Source organism: Bactrocera tryoni, chromosome 5 (assembly GCF_016617805.1).
Source record: "Bactrocera tryoni isolate S06 chromosome 5, CSIRO_BtryS06_freeze2, whole genome shotgun sequence".
Taxonomy (NCBI): domain Eukaryota; kingdom Metazoa; phylum Arthropoda; class Insecta; order Diptera; family Tephritidae; genus Bactrocera; species Bactrocera tryoni.
The window spans coordinates 16999966-17016744 of NC_052503.1; the positions used below are offsets into that span (position 1 = coordinate 16999966).

Consider the following 16779-nt stretch of genomic DNA (forward strand, 5'->3'; position numbering starts at 1 on the left):
ATTTTTGTGAGAAAGTTCTTGAAGCCAAGTTAAGACAGTAAAAATTGGCGTAGTGCTAAAGAAAGTGTGAGTAAACCCTGTTCTTAAGGAATATGGAGTATATAAAGTTTGCTTCTCAGTTTGACTCAGCGAAAGACTAGAAAGTATTGAGATCTCAAAATCGGCTATAATTCGGGCAAATTCATATGTTTACACGATTACATTTACTAAAACTACCGCTATTATATAATATAACGGTAAAAGCAGGCATATAAGATACGATTTTTGCTCAGATAATATTTGAAGAATATAATACAAAGTTATATAATTTTCTTCTGTTTTAAAAATTAAGTGGATGTATCGATACCATTGATCACTTTAGCTATAACAATACCAACAGATCAAATTTGACCCGGACTGATAAAATTACTACATTTTCAGCATTATACAAGTATATAAATCTCTATTATCGCCTTCAAAATAGGTGAACCAATACAATCGTGCCAACACACGTATGATCAAATTTGACCCGGACTGCCATAATAACTAAATTTTCACGTATTTTTATGAAAATTTTTAATATAACGTTCAAAGTAGATTTCTGAACCAATTCAAACATGGCGACACATATGATCAAATTTGACCCGGACTAACAAAAAACCACGTATTTTAATACTTATCTTTATTATTGATTCAAAATAAGCTTAGATAAAATAAGCAAGCCAACGCTTAATCCAATTTCCCATAGAGTTTTTACAAGCCTCAACCGCCTTCATGGGTTTCAGCGAATGTTGATACTTTTGGTTATGGCTCTTGTTTTAAGCGTCATTCGCTAAATAGTTGGACAGTTTCGACGTAATATTCATAAACCTACGTCTCGTAACGAGTAAATATACGTTTGGCGAATGTAAGGTTCTCAAGCTACGCTTCTCTCTTGCGACCTCTACTCGACGTCATTTTTTGCGGTCTTTTTGTACGCCTCATACCCAAAACTTTAACCAAAATGTGTTGAGTCCATCCGTAAGATGTTGAGATCCTCTGGCGTTTTTCTGAAGCCGGCGCGATGAATTTCAAGCACAGTTTCTGTCATTTATTCGTGATTCCATGGGAAACCCAACATTTCAAAATATATTTTTTGTTAAATTTTTCTCCATTTTAAAAATCGAAAGACAAACTTTTTACGACGCAAACAAATTGACATATGGAGATCCACTGCACACATAAAAAAGGAAAAATCTAGGGCAAAAATTTTCTCGATTGGCAGTTGAAATGAATAAGTCCGGGTCAAATTTGATCAGAAAGTCAAAATAAAAATTTTCTATATTGGCAGTTGAAATGGATAAGTCCGGGTCAAATTTGATCAGAAAGTCAATATAAAAATTTTCAAAATTGGCAGTTGAAATGGACAAGTTCGGGTCAAATTTGATGAGAAAGTCAATATATTTTTCAAATTTAACGCCCATACTGACAGTCTCTTCTAGAGTCTGAACAAAATTTTTAGATATCTGGTCTCTTTAGTTCTTAGCTCTTTAGCTCTATCTAAGATCATCAAAAAGTGGGCAAAATAGCATGATAGCCACGCCCCCTCACATCTACCGAGTCTATGTTCTATCTATCAGCAATTGGAAAGACGTAGTAAGCTTTAATGGTGAATTTTTATGCCTTTAGATACCCTGATTTGAAGACATTCTCTTACAAAGACCCTCATGACCTCCCCGAATATAACGGTTTATTCACTTAAAGTATAATATAGGTAGCACAGCAGCAACAACAACAATAATAATAATTAAAAAGTGTAACAACAACAATGCATATGAAAATAGTGTCAACAGTAACGCCAACAACAACAACAAGAACAAAGCACTGCAATGCGTACAAAACTAAATCACGTAGGTAGTTTTAGAGACTCATTCACCAGCCGACAATATTTCCACGCTAATCTATAACTGTTTTATATTTCCTCCCACAAAACAAAAAAAAAATTCAAAAATCAAGAACCCACATCACTGCCAGTATCCGAGCGTTTACGCTTCTTCACCAATCTCACCGAAGCGGCCAGTCGCAGCGCGTCCAGCTCGTACACGCGCAGCCCATCGCAGCGCTTCCTAACCGCGACCGATCGTTGCGGCAGCGCCAACTCATTCAGCCACAACAACTCGTTCACCTTTACGTCACGCAGCAGTTACAACGGTGACAGCACAAGCACCAGCAGCGCCAGCGCCAGCGTTACACCCACACCGATGGAGTGCTGCTCGCCGCCACTCACCGAACAACAGCAGCTCATCTCGATCAATGAAATCGACTCACCATTGCAATTGGATAGCGCGCGCCACTCACCAAGTCCACCGCCTTCGATTGGTCTACCCAACGTCACACAGCAGGCGTCTTCGACCTACATCCACTTGACCAAGTCCAGTTCGCAAACATTGTTGCCTTCGGTGCTGGCGCAACGTTTGGCAATGTCCGCGCCAGCACCAACCGCAACTGCAGCCGCGCTTACTACATCGCCGTCCTCTTTGACGCCAGTGGCGCGCCGCATTAAAATGAAGACAATCGGCAAACTGCTACTACCTAACACTTTTCTCAACAATGAACGCAACAGCTTGCAAAATTTCAGCAGCAACACAAGCGAGAACGGCGTGAGCGTCAACTCTGCGCAAAGCGACACTTGCGAGAGTGAAAGCGGCAGTTACATTGAGGCGGACAACAAAGCGCCACCGGCGCCGCTGAAGAAAATCGGCAAAATCAAGTCGCCGTTTATTGAAAACTGCCTGCAAATGCAGCAGAAGCATCATCAGTTGAACTCCAAATGCATGAAGTACGATCACAAGTCCACGCCACACAACGCGCTGGCCGCGCTCGAAAATAATGGCAGCAACGGCAACGGCGGTGGTGGTGGCGGCGAACGCGATATCAACTCCTTACCGCCGCGCAAGCCACTGCAAAATGGCAATGCCGGTTTGCCGCCGCCGCCACGCATTGAAACTACTGAAGATAGTAAAGCGGACTCCGGCAAGGAAAATAATTATTGTGATACAAATGCCGCGCCGCTATTAACGCTTTCACCAACCGCCTCATCAATCGCACTATCCGAGCAATTGTCGCAGTCGCCTGTCGTAGAGATGCGCAAGAAGTTTACGCGCATCATGAGCAGCGCAACATTATCGACAGTGGCACAGCGTCACACCGCGCACGCGCTGAGCAATGGAAATGGCAATAACAATGGCAATGCGCAAGCCAACGGCAATAGCGCGAGCAGCGCGCCAACAACGCCGCGAAACTCAATCATCGACGACAAATTCGCCAAATACTTTGGACTTACAACCGGTGGCAATCAACCAGCTGCCGCAACTGCAACCACTAACAAAGCGACTAATGGCAATCAGCGTACAGCGCGCGCACAGGAATCACTCAACACAGCAACGGCGCGCTCAGTGGGCGCCAGCGAAACAAGTCTAAGCTCACGCAGCGCCACCAACTATCCACCACTACCGCCGCCCGACTTCGCGGGCACTCCCAATGGAGATTTACATGCTAGCGTTAAGAAGTTAACGGACGCTTTGTCATTTGCAAAGGAAATCAACACGTCCAGCGCAACGCCACACGAAGCGTTCAATCACAATGTGCGCAGTAACTCGAATACGCCATACTTTACGCCGCCTTCGGTGTGCGCCTACGATATAACGCTAACACAAACTTCATCCGCTACTGGCACCGCGTCAGCAGGCGGCTCTGCGTCAACAGGTGTCTCTGCGTCAGCGGTGCAAAGGCGTCGCGATATGTCAAAGCGCCAACGCGCCAATACAACCAATATCACTTTTACGCCCACTTCAAGCAACACACAATTGTTCAGCGCGCAAGCGAACGCTGACACACCGAGTTCAGGACGCACGCGTGCCTTGCGCTCGCGCGCCTTAACGCTAACACATGGTGTGCCGTTGCCAGAGGTCAAGCGCTTCGAGGATATTGTAGTGACGAAGGAAGAATTCCAATTGGCGTCCAAAGAGTTCGAGCGTATATTTTTGGGTGTCATTTGAGTTAGCGCGCGTTAGCAAGCGTTGAAGTGTGTTTAAAACATGCGCGCGGCACTGGCGCGGGACTTGTGTGTGCGCGCGCGCGCGCGCTCATAATGAAAAAGCAAGCGCAAACTATGTAACAGGCTGTGCGAAGTACTGCTCGAAATGTGAAATGTGTTGCTTGCCAAAAGGACATATAATTTAAAATTTATAATATATATTGTTAAATTATTAATAAATTCAAAATTAAATCATTTTGCAAAATTGAAAAAAAAAATCATATGCGAAATCTATAAAACACAAACAAAAATAGAAAGTAAAATAATATAATTTGAAATTCAATATTCTTATGTCTGGGCTTTGCAGCGCTTTGTCTCCAAGAACATAGATAATCTTGAGAAATTCTAAAGCAATTTTTTATGAATATTTTTTCGAAAACATTTTTTTTTGTTTGGAAAAAAGTAAGCACTTGTTTTAGCGCTCTGCAATGGTAGTTAGAGTGGAAGCAAGTGTGTGCCGTCGAAATTGAAGAAAAGCTCAAGCAGCTCAAAGCAATTGCTGTTGTTGTAGGCTACGCATATTTTTCTTAAAATATTTTCTATTTTTTCATATATGTATATACGGATTTGTATTTGTAGTTTGGAAAATATTAACGATATCGCCTTATGCCTTGTAACGAGAAAAAAAATATGAAAAACGAACTTGAGTGAAAATTTGAGTGAAAACGCTTTAAAATTGCACTCATTTATTGAAAAAAACAACAACCGAATAACATTCCATCTTCCAGAGCGAATTTAATAGCTAATCAAAAACCCAAACGAAAAATTAGAAAAAACATAGATTTAAAAATATTTTTAGAAAATTATAACGACGCTAATAAATTAAAAAAATATTGAAAATTGCTAAATGTTATAAGGCGTCTTAGATAGCAGCATTGAAATACTAAATTAACTGTAATTAAAATTTTGTATAATTATTAACAATTAGTAGTGGCGTAAAGTACCGTTAAATGTTAAATTCACATAGTAACTTATTTTTTTTTTGATATTTATAGAGTTTGTATTACGCAAATTGAGTATTTGAGAGTTCAGTGTTAATGCCGTTTATTCATTATTTGCTGTTTTATTTTTTTTTTTCAAAAAAATATATTTTTAAATTTTTTCGAATCATTTTTATAATTTTTCAAAAATATTTTTTCCAATTTTTTTTTCAAAACTAATTTTTTTTTTGTATTACGCTATTTGAGTATTTGAAAGATCAATGTTAATACCGTTTATTCATTATTTGCTGTTAGATCATCATTTATTTATCAAAACTAAATTTTTTTCAATTTTTCTTTTAAATTAAAAAAAAAAAATAATTTTTTTTAACTTTTTCTAAAATATTTTCTTCAAACTTTATCTAAAATTTTTTTAACTTTTTCTACAATTTGTCTCAAATTTTTTCAAAAATATTTTTTTTTTTAATTTTTCAAAAATACTTTTTATTTTTCAAAATGTTTCAAAAATAATTTTTTTCCATATTTTTCAAAAATAGTTTTAAAAATTTTTCAAAAATAAATTTTTTCAAAATTTTTCAAAAAAACATTCTTTTTCTAAAACTTTGTTCAAAATGATTTTTTTTTTGTATTTGAAGTGCGTTTTACGCCACAGTGTTTACTTTATTCACAGCTTTTTTTTTATAATTTTCTAAAAATAGTTTTTTAAATTGTAATAATTTTTTGTAATTTTTTTATCATTTATAATTTGTTTTTGTAGCTGACGCTTGTTATTCGCATTCATTTATGTAGTTATTTGTATGTACTTTATAAACTTACCGTTAGAACAATTGTAAAAAATAAAAGTAAAAAATTGTAAACTTCTAATAATACAAACATGATGCAAAATCAAGCAAAAAAAAAAAATAAAAACAAACAAAAATAAAATTCAATTCATTGCTGTAAAAAGTTGTAAACAAATTATTTAACAACCGTTATTAATTATTGTATTGCAGTGTTGTTGTTAACACACACTAATAGTTTTAACTACTCAATATGTGTTTAAAATAAAAATAAAAAACTAATTAAGCTTATACATATACAAATGCATTTACACGCTTATTAAAACACTTTTTTTGGTTAAAATTATTATAATTTTTTATTTTTAATTTTATGTTGCTCTCTGTTTTGCTATTGTTTAATACGCAAAAAGTGAAATTAATAAAAAATAAATATAAAAAATATAAAAAATATACACACACTACTACATACCTAAATATACTTATACGCATACATGTACCGTTAAAAATAAAATGTAATAAAAAATAACCTAAAAATAAATATATTAACACTTTGTGTCACTCGTGAGTGCGAAATAAATATTATTAAATACTTAAAATATACCGTTATAACAGCTTACAGTTATCATTGTTAAAATATTTACTTAATACAATTAACAAAGCTGCTGTTTTTAGGTTATGTTCATTTTTTTCTTCCTTTTTTTGTTTAACTTTATTATATATATAATCTGCATTATTATTGTAGTGAGAAGCTGCTGTATATTTGATGTGCATATTAAACGATATACGACTATATATACATATATTTACCAACACTGATGTGTGTGATGTTAGAGCAAAATAAATAATGAGAAATGCCAATTGAAAATATTAAACGATCGTGTTTTTTTGTTTTTTATTTAAAGGAAGTTTGTGTGTGCGTGTTTTTAGTCAAAAATTAGAAAAAAATCGTATATATTAAAATACATAAAAAAATGTTAATGAAAATTAACAAAAAAATTATATATTAAAATAAAACAAAACAAAAATTGTAAAAATAATTTTTAGTAATCAGTTGAAAAATAATGAGATAAAAAAATAAAAATAATATTAAAAACAACAGAAAAAATAAATAATATATACAAAAATATAAAATATATAGGAAAATAATAAAAAAATTTAAGTTATTTAAAAATATATAAAGCCAAAAGAAAGTTAAATTGAATTATAAAATAAAAACAATATTATAATAAAAACTGTTCAGTTAAATAACAATATAACAATTGTATGGAAAGAAAATAAAATAAAAGGAAAATAACAAAAATTTAAAAGAAATCATATATACATACATACATACATACATATGTATGTAACCAAAATAAAGTAAGTAACTAAAATTGTAAAATTTAAAGTAAAAAAAATAGTAATAAAAATAAATATAAAAACACTTAAAAAATAAATAATTAAAGCAAAACTTGCATTAAAATAAGTTGTTTTTTTTATAAAAAATAAGTTTTTTTATATATTAATATACAAAAAAAAAATAATTATAATATGGAAACATAATAAAAGTAACTAAAATAATAAAAAAATTGTTTGTATTAAAATACAGCAATAAAAAAAAATATTATAATATTAAAAATAATTATAAAAATTTTAATTGCGAAATCTTACTTCACAATTAAAAAAAAAATAATATAATTAAAACAAAATATGCATATTAAAAAATACTTTTTTTTGTATATTAATGTACAAAAAAAAACAATTATGTTTTCATATCAAAATAAAAGTTTAAATTAATATAAATTAATAAAAAAATCATACATATGCATTCTGTTATTTCAAGTTTAATTATTTTTATTATTTCTTTTATTTATACTACTATTATTTTTTTAATTTTTTATTTTTTTTTATTTTATCTTTTTTGGTTTGTTTATTTTTGTTATTATATATTAATATTCATATTTTAAATTCTTTTTATTTTTTTGAATAGTAATGTTTATAAAAAATTTAAATTCAAGTTAACTCTCTTAATAGTAAAAGTATATTTTTTTTATATTTACTTTCTTTTTGGAATTATCTTATTATTTTTCATTGTATTCTTTTATTTAATTTTATTTTTTTGTTTTGTTAATTTTTACATTATATTTAAATATTAAAATTCAAGTTACTCATTTAATAGTAAAAATATATTTTTTTCTTCCTTTTTTAAGTTTTTAATTAATTTTTATTTTATTTTTTCTTGTTTTTATTGTTTATATTATTTTTATGGATTCATTTTTTTATTTATTTAGTTAATTTTATTTTTATTAATATGATTCTTTCTTTTTAATCTTTTAATTAATTTATTTTTTTTATCTATATTTTTCATATTGTTTTTTGTTTTATTTTAATAATTATTTTTTCTCAAAATTTGTCTCTTTTTCGTCCTTATACGCATATTCACACTTTGTTAGCGCAAAAAGTGCGCTTTTAATTTAATTATAGCATGGAAACAACATAAATGTTTTATGGAAATAATACTGTTATGTACATATGGAACCGTTGAATGCTGCCAACACTGGTATTTACTTTTCAAAACAAAAACAAAATCGTGGGTATTAAATTTTCTTTATTTAGTTCTTATTATTTTTTTTTTGAACTTTTTATTTTTTATTTTTACTTATATTTACTCTTTTCTTTTCCTTTTTTATGTAAATAACAGCGCATGTGTTCTATTAATTGCGAAACGCCAATAAATTATGCATATCCACTGCGGCACATACAACAAAAAAAATCATTTCAGAATTTACTGCCAAAACCAAACAAATTAAAACTAATTGTTTTTATTGCTTTCTTTCGCACAGCTGCCGCTCATTTGCCACCAACCAAATCGGCCTTCGAACCACCGAAAGGCATACTCAAATCCAAATCCATCGGCGTCGGCTTTATGCCCATGGACTTGAGTTCCGAATTGAAAAATCGGCTGAAAAGCTCCACACACGCCTCCGTCTCCAATCTGCGCAAATCGGCAACGACGCACAACGCCAATCGCGTGCAAGATGCGCATGCCAGCGGTGCTGCAGCAACAATTGCCGCAACCGCAGCGTCCGGCGGTGGCGCGCCACAACACGACGACGCTGTGAGTCTCGTGCGTAATCTCTCGAATTTGGGTCGTCCACCGACGGCGACGAGTGGTGGTGGTGGCGCTTTACGTGGTGCTGACACAATCGCTTCCACCTCGGAAGGCGAAAGTTCGGGCGGTCGTGAAGTTTCGGAAATAATTAAAAATAGCGCCGTTGCACGTCGACGAAAACTGAATGATGGGTGAGTGTGAAACGAAATAAATGCTACTAACACGCCGTTGTTCGACTGGAACTACCAAACATACATACAACCAGACCAATGTAATCCTGCGCACCCACTAATCGCACGTCAGTTCGCTGAAATCCGTTGCTCGTTCGTTTTGCAAACATTTCATGTAACTAAACTAGCTGAGCTAGTGTCTAATTATACTAATTTAGAAACTTTAAAGCATAAGCATTAACTTGTCGAATTGCATACAGTTATATAAGTATGTTTGTATATGTATAAGTGAAACTAATTTTCTAGTTGTAGGATTTGATTTGCTAAAACTCTCGATATGTGTACATACTTATATATGTATGTTAAGTTGTTTTTGTCTGTATGTGTGCGTTAAGCTCTAATACTTTAGTAATTATGATATGTACGTTGAACTAATGTAAATATTAAATATATGTATGTGTATAAATATGTGGCATTTTTGTACGACTCCAAAAGCAAATTAACCATATTTTTATAATCACTTTACGAATTGATATTGTGCAACTAAACGCTAGTTTTAATAACAAAACAAATAAATATATGTATGTGCATTAAATTTGCTGCTAAAATAATGAATTTGTATTTATCATGCCAAATTAAGCATGAAAATTTACAAGAAAAAATTAAATAAAAACTAATTTTACTAATACAATTGCTAAAACGCAAACTAGAATTATGTAAACTCGTATTTTGCCAGAAATAAATTTTTGTACTAATTCTACATTTGCTAATTAACATTAATCTATATGTGTTTATAATTATGTGCACTTGTATGTATACATAAGCATGCAATATTTATTACGCATTAGCAGCCAAAGGCTTCATATCTAACAAAAAATTACACAACTGTTGGCAAAGGTTTAATTAATATTTTTTTAAATATTTATAATTTTTAATTTAATTTTTATTTCTTTTTTAATTAAAATTTTTTTATACATATATATGTTTAAAATTGTTATATCTTTAATGTCTTTTATTTTTTTAAATTTTTAAAATTTTTTTATATTTTTATAATTAAACAATTTTTTTATATATTTTTAAAATTCTTATTTCTTTTTATTTTATTTTTAAATTTTTTTTTTTTTATTTTTTATTTTTTTTTTTTAATTTTTTTTTTAAATTTTTTTTTAAATTTTTTTTATTTTTCAACATTTAAAGACTGCCCTAATAATTCTTTAAAAACCCTGCCTTTTTCTGTAAATTATTTGGGATGAAGTACATTTTTAAACTGTTAACCTGAATTAAGTAACTATGTACGTATTTACACATGTGGCGCTTTTTAAGAAAATATTTTGAAAACCCTTTCAACATACTTAGCGCTGCGGCGCTTATTTTTAAATAATGTCCAATTTCCACACAAATACATATATACACAGCACAAGCAACTCAGCTTCAAAATATCACCTCGCAACTGTCCGCAGATCCTTAATTTGTATATATCCTTCCATACATACACACACATATGTATGCATACGCATATTGAATAGATCCCATTATCGTAAACTACAAAAAATATCGACATTTCACACCCATCAACAGCAAAGTAGTTAGATGCGATAGTTAAAAATTTTTGAAAACGCCACTAACAGCAACAAACGATAATTGAAAGCACATACACATTTGAACAGTTCTAAAGATTGAAAAACAAAAAATTAACTAATCTAAATGTATATATAATTTTTTGTTTTGTTTTTTGCAATCGAAACAGCTACCTAGCTCAAGTGAAACCATCAAGCAAATTTTGGCCGTATCAGTTTAAGCCACAACCACCACCTCAACACGAACAAACTTGAGTAACGCTTAAAACCTACAACCAAAGCCTGAAATGACAATGTATAACTGTCCTTTGAGAAACGTATTTAGCAAATAAGTTTTCAAGAAAACACGCTTACACAGTTTACAAATATATAAACTGGTTTTACGACATAAAATAATTGTTATAACGAATGCTTACATACACTACATACATATGTACATAGAAAATGTAAAATTTAAGTTAATTATGAATTTGTTTATTCTGTTATGCGTTACGCAGCTATTGTTTGAACATACAGAAATGCTGTTTCCCCACGACTTTTAAATTACGTGAAGAAAATGTAATAATACTCATGTATTAATAAAAGTTAACCTTTTTCGGAACAAGTTTACAAAATTGTGTTTTTATTCCGCTTACTTGTGTATATGAATAATTTATTGTTGCAGCGTTGCTTGAAATTTACGCTAATATAAATAATTACAGTTACTTTTAATCATTAAATATTTAAATTTTTATTTTTTTATTGCCATGGCATTATATTTTCCACAAACAATTTTCGTATAAAATAATATTTAAAACTTTAACATTTTATATAAAAAATATAACTATATTAGCTACTAGAACAAGTTACTTGGCAGTCGGCGATTGTGTTGACGTCATTGATACATGTGTGTTGAACTCATAGTATGGCGGTGTGCATTCACCATTAAAAACGTCCTCTGAATTAATTGTTATGGAATCCTCCAGTTGCATAGACTCCGTATTAACATTAATAAAGTCATCTAACCTAGGCATACCATTAACACTAATTTCTTGCACCATTTCAACATATTCCCGACCAGCAAGCTCCTCGGTATTTTGCGTGCTAGGTAGTGAAATGGGTTGTTGCACTTGACTTTGTGGCAAAAGATTTGTTGTTAAATCGGCTGCATTCAAATGAGTAGTTTGACTAAGCGGCGGTATAGGCACAATAACTGAAGGCGTCTGCTGCAGTGGGGTGCCATGCAACTCCGACATTGCAGTCTCGACATCGAAAATAGGTGATGCTGCAGCACTGTCAGCACATGTATCCTTTTGTATATCAATTTCGGTTTTTTCACTTTCGAACACATTGTTATTTTCAGTGTTTTGCATATCGCAGATTGTGTGCTGTGTTTCTTCAGGTTGCACATCTTGTAACTCTTGCTGCTTTCGGTCGTATTCCCAAACTTCTAGACGCATCAAATTTTCTTTTTTTCTTTCGCACCATTCCCGCTCGCGTTGTTTGCGTATTTCATCATCACTATAAAGGCATACATTTTTATGCCGAGTTACTGCTTTTACTAAAAGTTTTTGAGTTTTCTCTTTCGTCCAACGTTGTATGCGTCCTTGGCGCGTGAATTGATTCACAAAATCTTGTACAGGATTCCAACGGTCCATTAAAACGCGACATGGTAAACGTTGACACAATTCTTTCAGCTTTTCTTCATCAATTTCACGTTGCAGGTCTTCTCGTGTAGGTATCTGTGGAAATTTCGTAAATTTTTAGTTATAATTTTATTCAAAATGTCATTTCAATGGACTTGCGACCAATACTTACGAAATCTTCGATGAACAATTTATACAACTCCGGATTTTCCATTCGTTCTTCTTTAGTTATGCCATATTCGGCGTATACTTTTTCAGCTGTAAGATCTTCCAATCGGAAGAGCATATTATTTAGATCCATTTTAATATATAAGAATACAATAAACCGCGCATTTATAAAAAAATAAACAAATATAATAAATGCCTTTATTCAAAGAAATACCAACAAAATAATATCATTTTTAGTTTGTCGTTACAAATTGGCTGCTAAAAAGAGATAGCCGCTGACTGCATTGACGTCTATGAATAGGATTGACAGCAAACATTGCCATATTTTGTAAATCCCATAAAAGTTACCGCGCACGCGCACGAAAAAATTTGCTCTTCGCAGGTTTTGTGTTTACAATAAATAAATTTAGTGAATACTAAAAAATTGCTAAGTTTTAAATACTCATTATAATTAGATATGTGTACAATCACTCTGTGCAAAATTCAAATTTTACTAGCCTCTCCCACATTCTTGTCTGCTTGTGGAACGCATTGCATTCCAATCGAACCCATGCAACACTGTGTATGAAAGCAACTCGACGCTAAATGTCGACACACAGCAATATACAATAACTGATTGGATACAACGAAAACGAAAACAAAGCTTCAATATTCAAAACAAACGCGCCGAAATCACGATTGACATTTGAAAACAAAGAGCTGAGTGCGCCAACGTAAATTTACTCTTTATAGCATACGTATATTTATATATAAAAAGTTTATACTATACACAAAACTAAACCTTCGTCTTCCGTACGCCGGTGCTTTACATTTGTTGATTCGTTGCAGCAGACGAAGGTGCAAGCCGGTAGGTACGAAGAACGCTAACACAGAGAGCAGCCAATTGGTGGTAGCTATTGGAGCTCCAAACAAACAGCTGTGGAATGGGGCACTGAAGTGAGTTGTCGGCAGCAAGAGTACGTTGAGGTGGCGCTACGCACAAATGTATCCATGTTTATGTACGTTTGATTGTAAATTCCAAATGAAAACAAACGACGTCTGGTTTGGCTGCGTCCGTACTTGAAGAGGCATACTGGCAGCGGTTGAGGCGAACATTTTGAATTCCCTTTTGTGCTATGACGAGTCAAGTTAAAGCGTTTGCTGGAGAAGGTGGTGTGTTCGCGAGTACGCGTATTTGTTTTTCGAATTATTAAATATCGGCGCGTAGCTTGCAATAAAAACTAATTTGCCCGTAAAATTTTTTTGTGAAAAGTGATATTTAATTTTAAAGCATTTTATACATAGAATTTTATCGAATACTCGTTGATATCGTAAATAGTACATAAAGGGCGGAGAATCCAGCCGGCTGTGGAGCTATAATTTTGGATATCTAACACATATGTGTGTACATTAATTTCGCGATTCGCATCGCTGACCAAAACAAGGGTCGTCGTTGCTTGGTGCGGTGCGGGCAAAAATACAGCTGGCGGCACATATTGTATTGCCGAACAGAGTTCCGTCGTTTTTATGACCATAAAAGTGCAAAACAAAAATTAAGTGATTAAAAAAGTAGAGCAAATTTTTTGTATTTTTCAATTTTTATAAAACGTAAATGGTGGCTCAGTACAATCGTACTATAAATTGATTTGCTGCAATGAAAATGATTTTAAATAATTAGAACGTACAATTGTTTTAAAAATATTGTGTCCACAGCTTATACAAGTGCATATCAACAATTAAGAAACGTATATAGCACCGCAATAATTAAAATCAATCGAAATTGCAGCGTAAAAATATGTAAAACGTTTTATAGTGCATTTATTACTCAGCGCTGAATACTTGTGTATAGCTTCTATGCACTTGCAAACTTGGTTTTAAAGCTGCACCGACCTTGTAAATAAATAAATTTGTATGTACATCAATCATCAGCGCTATCACAAGTTTTAAGGTTAGTAACAAACATTTTCTTCAATTGTAGTTTTTTGAAAATATTTTATCGTCGCCATTTTTGAATACTTTCTTTCTGCAGTGTAAGGCAAATTGTATACTAAAATACTGTCGTGAAACTGTTTCGAAAATGTTGATTTTATGCAGTTGTTGTTCTAACTTTTGCGCAGTTTGGGTGCTGGGTATGAAAAATGATCGGCAATTCTTCCAAAAAACCTATAATGATACATGTATTCTCTGTGAAACAATTTTGTTCATTTTGTTGTTATTCTTTACTTTCTGCTCTGCCATACGCGCATATTTTTGTATGGAATTAGCGTTTTTTAAAAACCGTGTATGCATAATTTTTTCAACTTGATCGTTATATCTTTCAGCCAGTCAGTAATTTATTTGTTTTTTATGTGTTAAGAAAAAATAACGATTAACAGTTCTTTCTTCAAATGTACATGATGGGAATTCTTTGTTTTTAAACATTAAACCTGAAACTTGGTTTTTAAATAATAAGTTCGATTTTGATAAAAGTGAAATGCGCAAGAATCAAACTGGAAATGCGACACTTTAAAAAAAAAAAGTGCATATTTGTGCATTTGTTTACACTTTCGATGCTAAATTTAATTTAAAAGCTCTAGCATTCATATTTGAAATTAATTTATGCAACACATGCACTCCCCAACAGGTTTTTTTCATTCATTTCGGTTCTTTTATATAAAACTTGTAAAAAAAATTCAATTTAACCTAAACGTTATTTAATTCAATTACATAATTTCCGTTATAACATTATACTTTTGCGTTTTACTAGCCCACCCACGCACACCTCCAAAGTTTGCTGGCTTGTAGGGCATAAATTATTCGCGGAATAAATACAAATTACCCATTTCAACTCTACAACAAATGGAGTTCCTCATAGGATTTAGTTTAGAGCATTGTAAAATGCATAATTTTATTTAAATTGATCATTTTGCCCTGTTAATTGGCTTTCATTTTTGTGGAAGGCATAAAATAAGCATGAATTTGCATATTTTATAATGAAAGATGGTTTGTTTACTTTTCTTTTCTTATTTCTTATGTTTTTACTTGCGCTTTCTTGACGTTGCCGCAGCTGATGATAGGTCGGTCACCATGAAATTGTTGGAAATAATGTATGCATAATAAAAATTGAAGATTTATGAAGAGAAACTTGACCGAAACTAAAAGTGAGCTTAAGCACATATGTAAATATCTATGAATGGCTGTTAAATGCTTAGTTAAAGCACTAATGTATCACGCATTTCTTCTTCATTGAGGGTTAACATCTTTTGATCTCAACCGTCAAAATGAATTTAAAGCACAGCTGAGCTACTCTAAAGTGCTAATGAGCTATAATGTCTATAGACTTTAAAAGAAGAATTGATAATGTAATAATTAAGCAATTTGTGTGTCAATATATTGAACAATGTTTGAATTAGAGCGTCTTTTGTTATTTCTATTAAAGTTTTGTAATGTAAATTAAATAGCTCCTGGTATCTTTTGCATATATAAATGTTCTATTTATACATATATACATACATATCGATATTTACTATGAATAGACATAATCCTGTCTCTTAGTTACGTTTACCTTGGGTAGTTTCGCATCAAAACCATTCTTCTTCAAAAGAACAGTGAAAAATTCTATATTTTCCTCAAAACATGTTAATTTTCTTATTCCTCTGCTTCAATTTGAAGTCAAATGTGCTTTGACCTAAAAAGGCTTGTCTGTAATAAACTTAAAAATAACAACTAAATATTAACACATAAACATTGAAGCCAACATATGCCTGGTTAACATTGCATTATAAACAAGCAGCTGTAAAATGCACCAGCATTAAGCCAAATAAAGATCGAAATCGATAAGGCACTATAACAGAATGTTTGTATTTATAAACAAAGAAGCAAATGTGACTGTTTTTATACTAAGTAAAGTTGCAGCTACGCTTTGATGCTCGTTGGATATTGAAAACGTGACTTCATTGAGTAATTAAAAACCACTCGTCGCCTTATATATGTGTCTGTAATAAATTTATATGTATTTCGAAAAACATACAATCAAATGAATCTCATTCACTACTGATTTATGTATACATATGTATATGTATGTATGTATATCACATCATTTTAAAGCCATACAGATCTTCAGGATGCTTAACACATCACCAAACAAAGCAAAATAAAACAGAAATAAATGTAAAGCATATGGCAAAACAAAATGCATCTATCGTTAGTCTAAATAAAAGTAGAAAAACGTTAAATTTAACTGCACCAGAGCTCTATACCATGCACAGTTGTACTTTTTATGGCATAAAATGGTATAAAATGAGCTTTATCTTGCTTTTTATCAGGCAATTTGTATGGCAGCTTTAGGCTATAGTGATCCGATCTGAAAAAAATTGTTAGAAGATTGTAGCCTTGCCTTACATAATGATTTATGTC

At 32.1% G+C, this 16779-nt stretch overlaps 3 protein-coding genes across 11 annotated transcripts in view; 2 read left to right on the top strand and 1 right to left on the bottom strand.

Annotated features, from left to right (window-relative positions):
- The window catches only part of LOC120777509 (serine/arginine repetitive matrix protein 2-like), a 162220-nt gene extending 150983 nt beyond the window's left edge, over positions 1-11237 (top strand). For 8 of the 9 annotated variants that reach the window (XM_040108871.1, XM_040108864.1, XM_040108865.1 and 5 more), the window contains one exon: positions 1975-4262. In XM_040108871.1, coding sequence (XP_039964805.1) covers positions 1975-4016 — 2042 coding nt within the window. In that variant the 3' untranslated portion in view covers positions 4017-4262. Of the gene's footprint in view, positions 1-1974; positions 4263-8596; positions 9057-10782 lie in introns of those variants that run through there. The other variant, XM_040108872.1, reaches the window with a different exon arrangement.
- Positions 11238-11310: 73 nt separating this feature from the next.
- Positions 11311-12644, bottom strand: LOC120777516. The gene is made up of 2 exons (XM_040108885.1): positions 12410-12644; positions 11311-12333 (listed from the first exon to the last, which is right to left on the bottom strand). The coding sequence occupies exons 1-2, from the start codon at positions 12536-12538 to the stop codon at positions 11458-11460; spliced, it is 1005 nt and encodes a 334-aa protein (XP_039964819.1). The 5' UTR covers positions 12539-12644; the 3' UTR covers positions 11311-11457.
- A 462-nt stretch (positions 12645-13106) lies between these two features.
- Positions 13107-16779, top strand: part of LOC120777510 (supervillin-like) — a 199147-nt gene continuing 195474 nt past the window's right edge. Inside the window, exon 1 of the mRNA XM_040108874.1 lies at positions 13107-14332. The gene's annotated coding sequence lies outside the window, so the exon portion shown is untranslated. The remainder of the gene's footprint in view (positions 14333-16779) is intronic.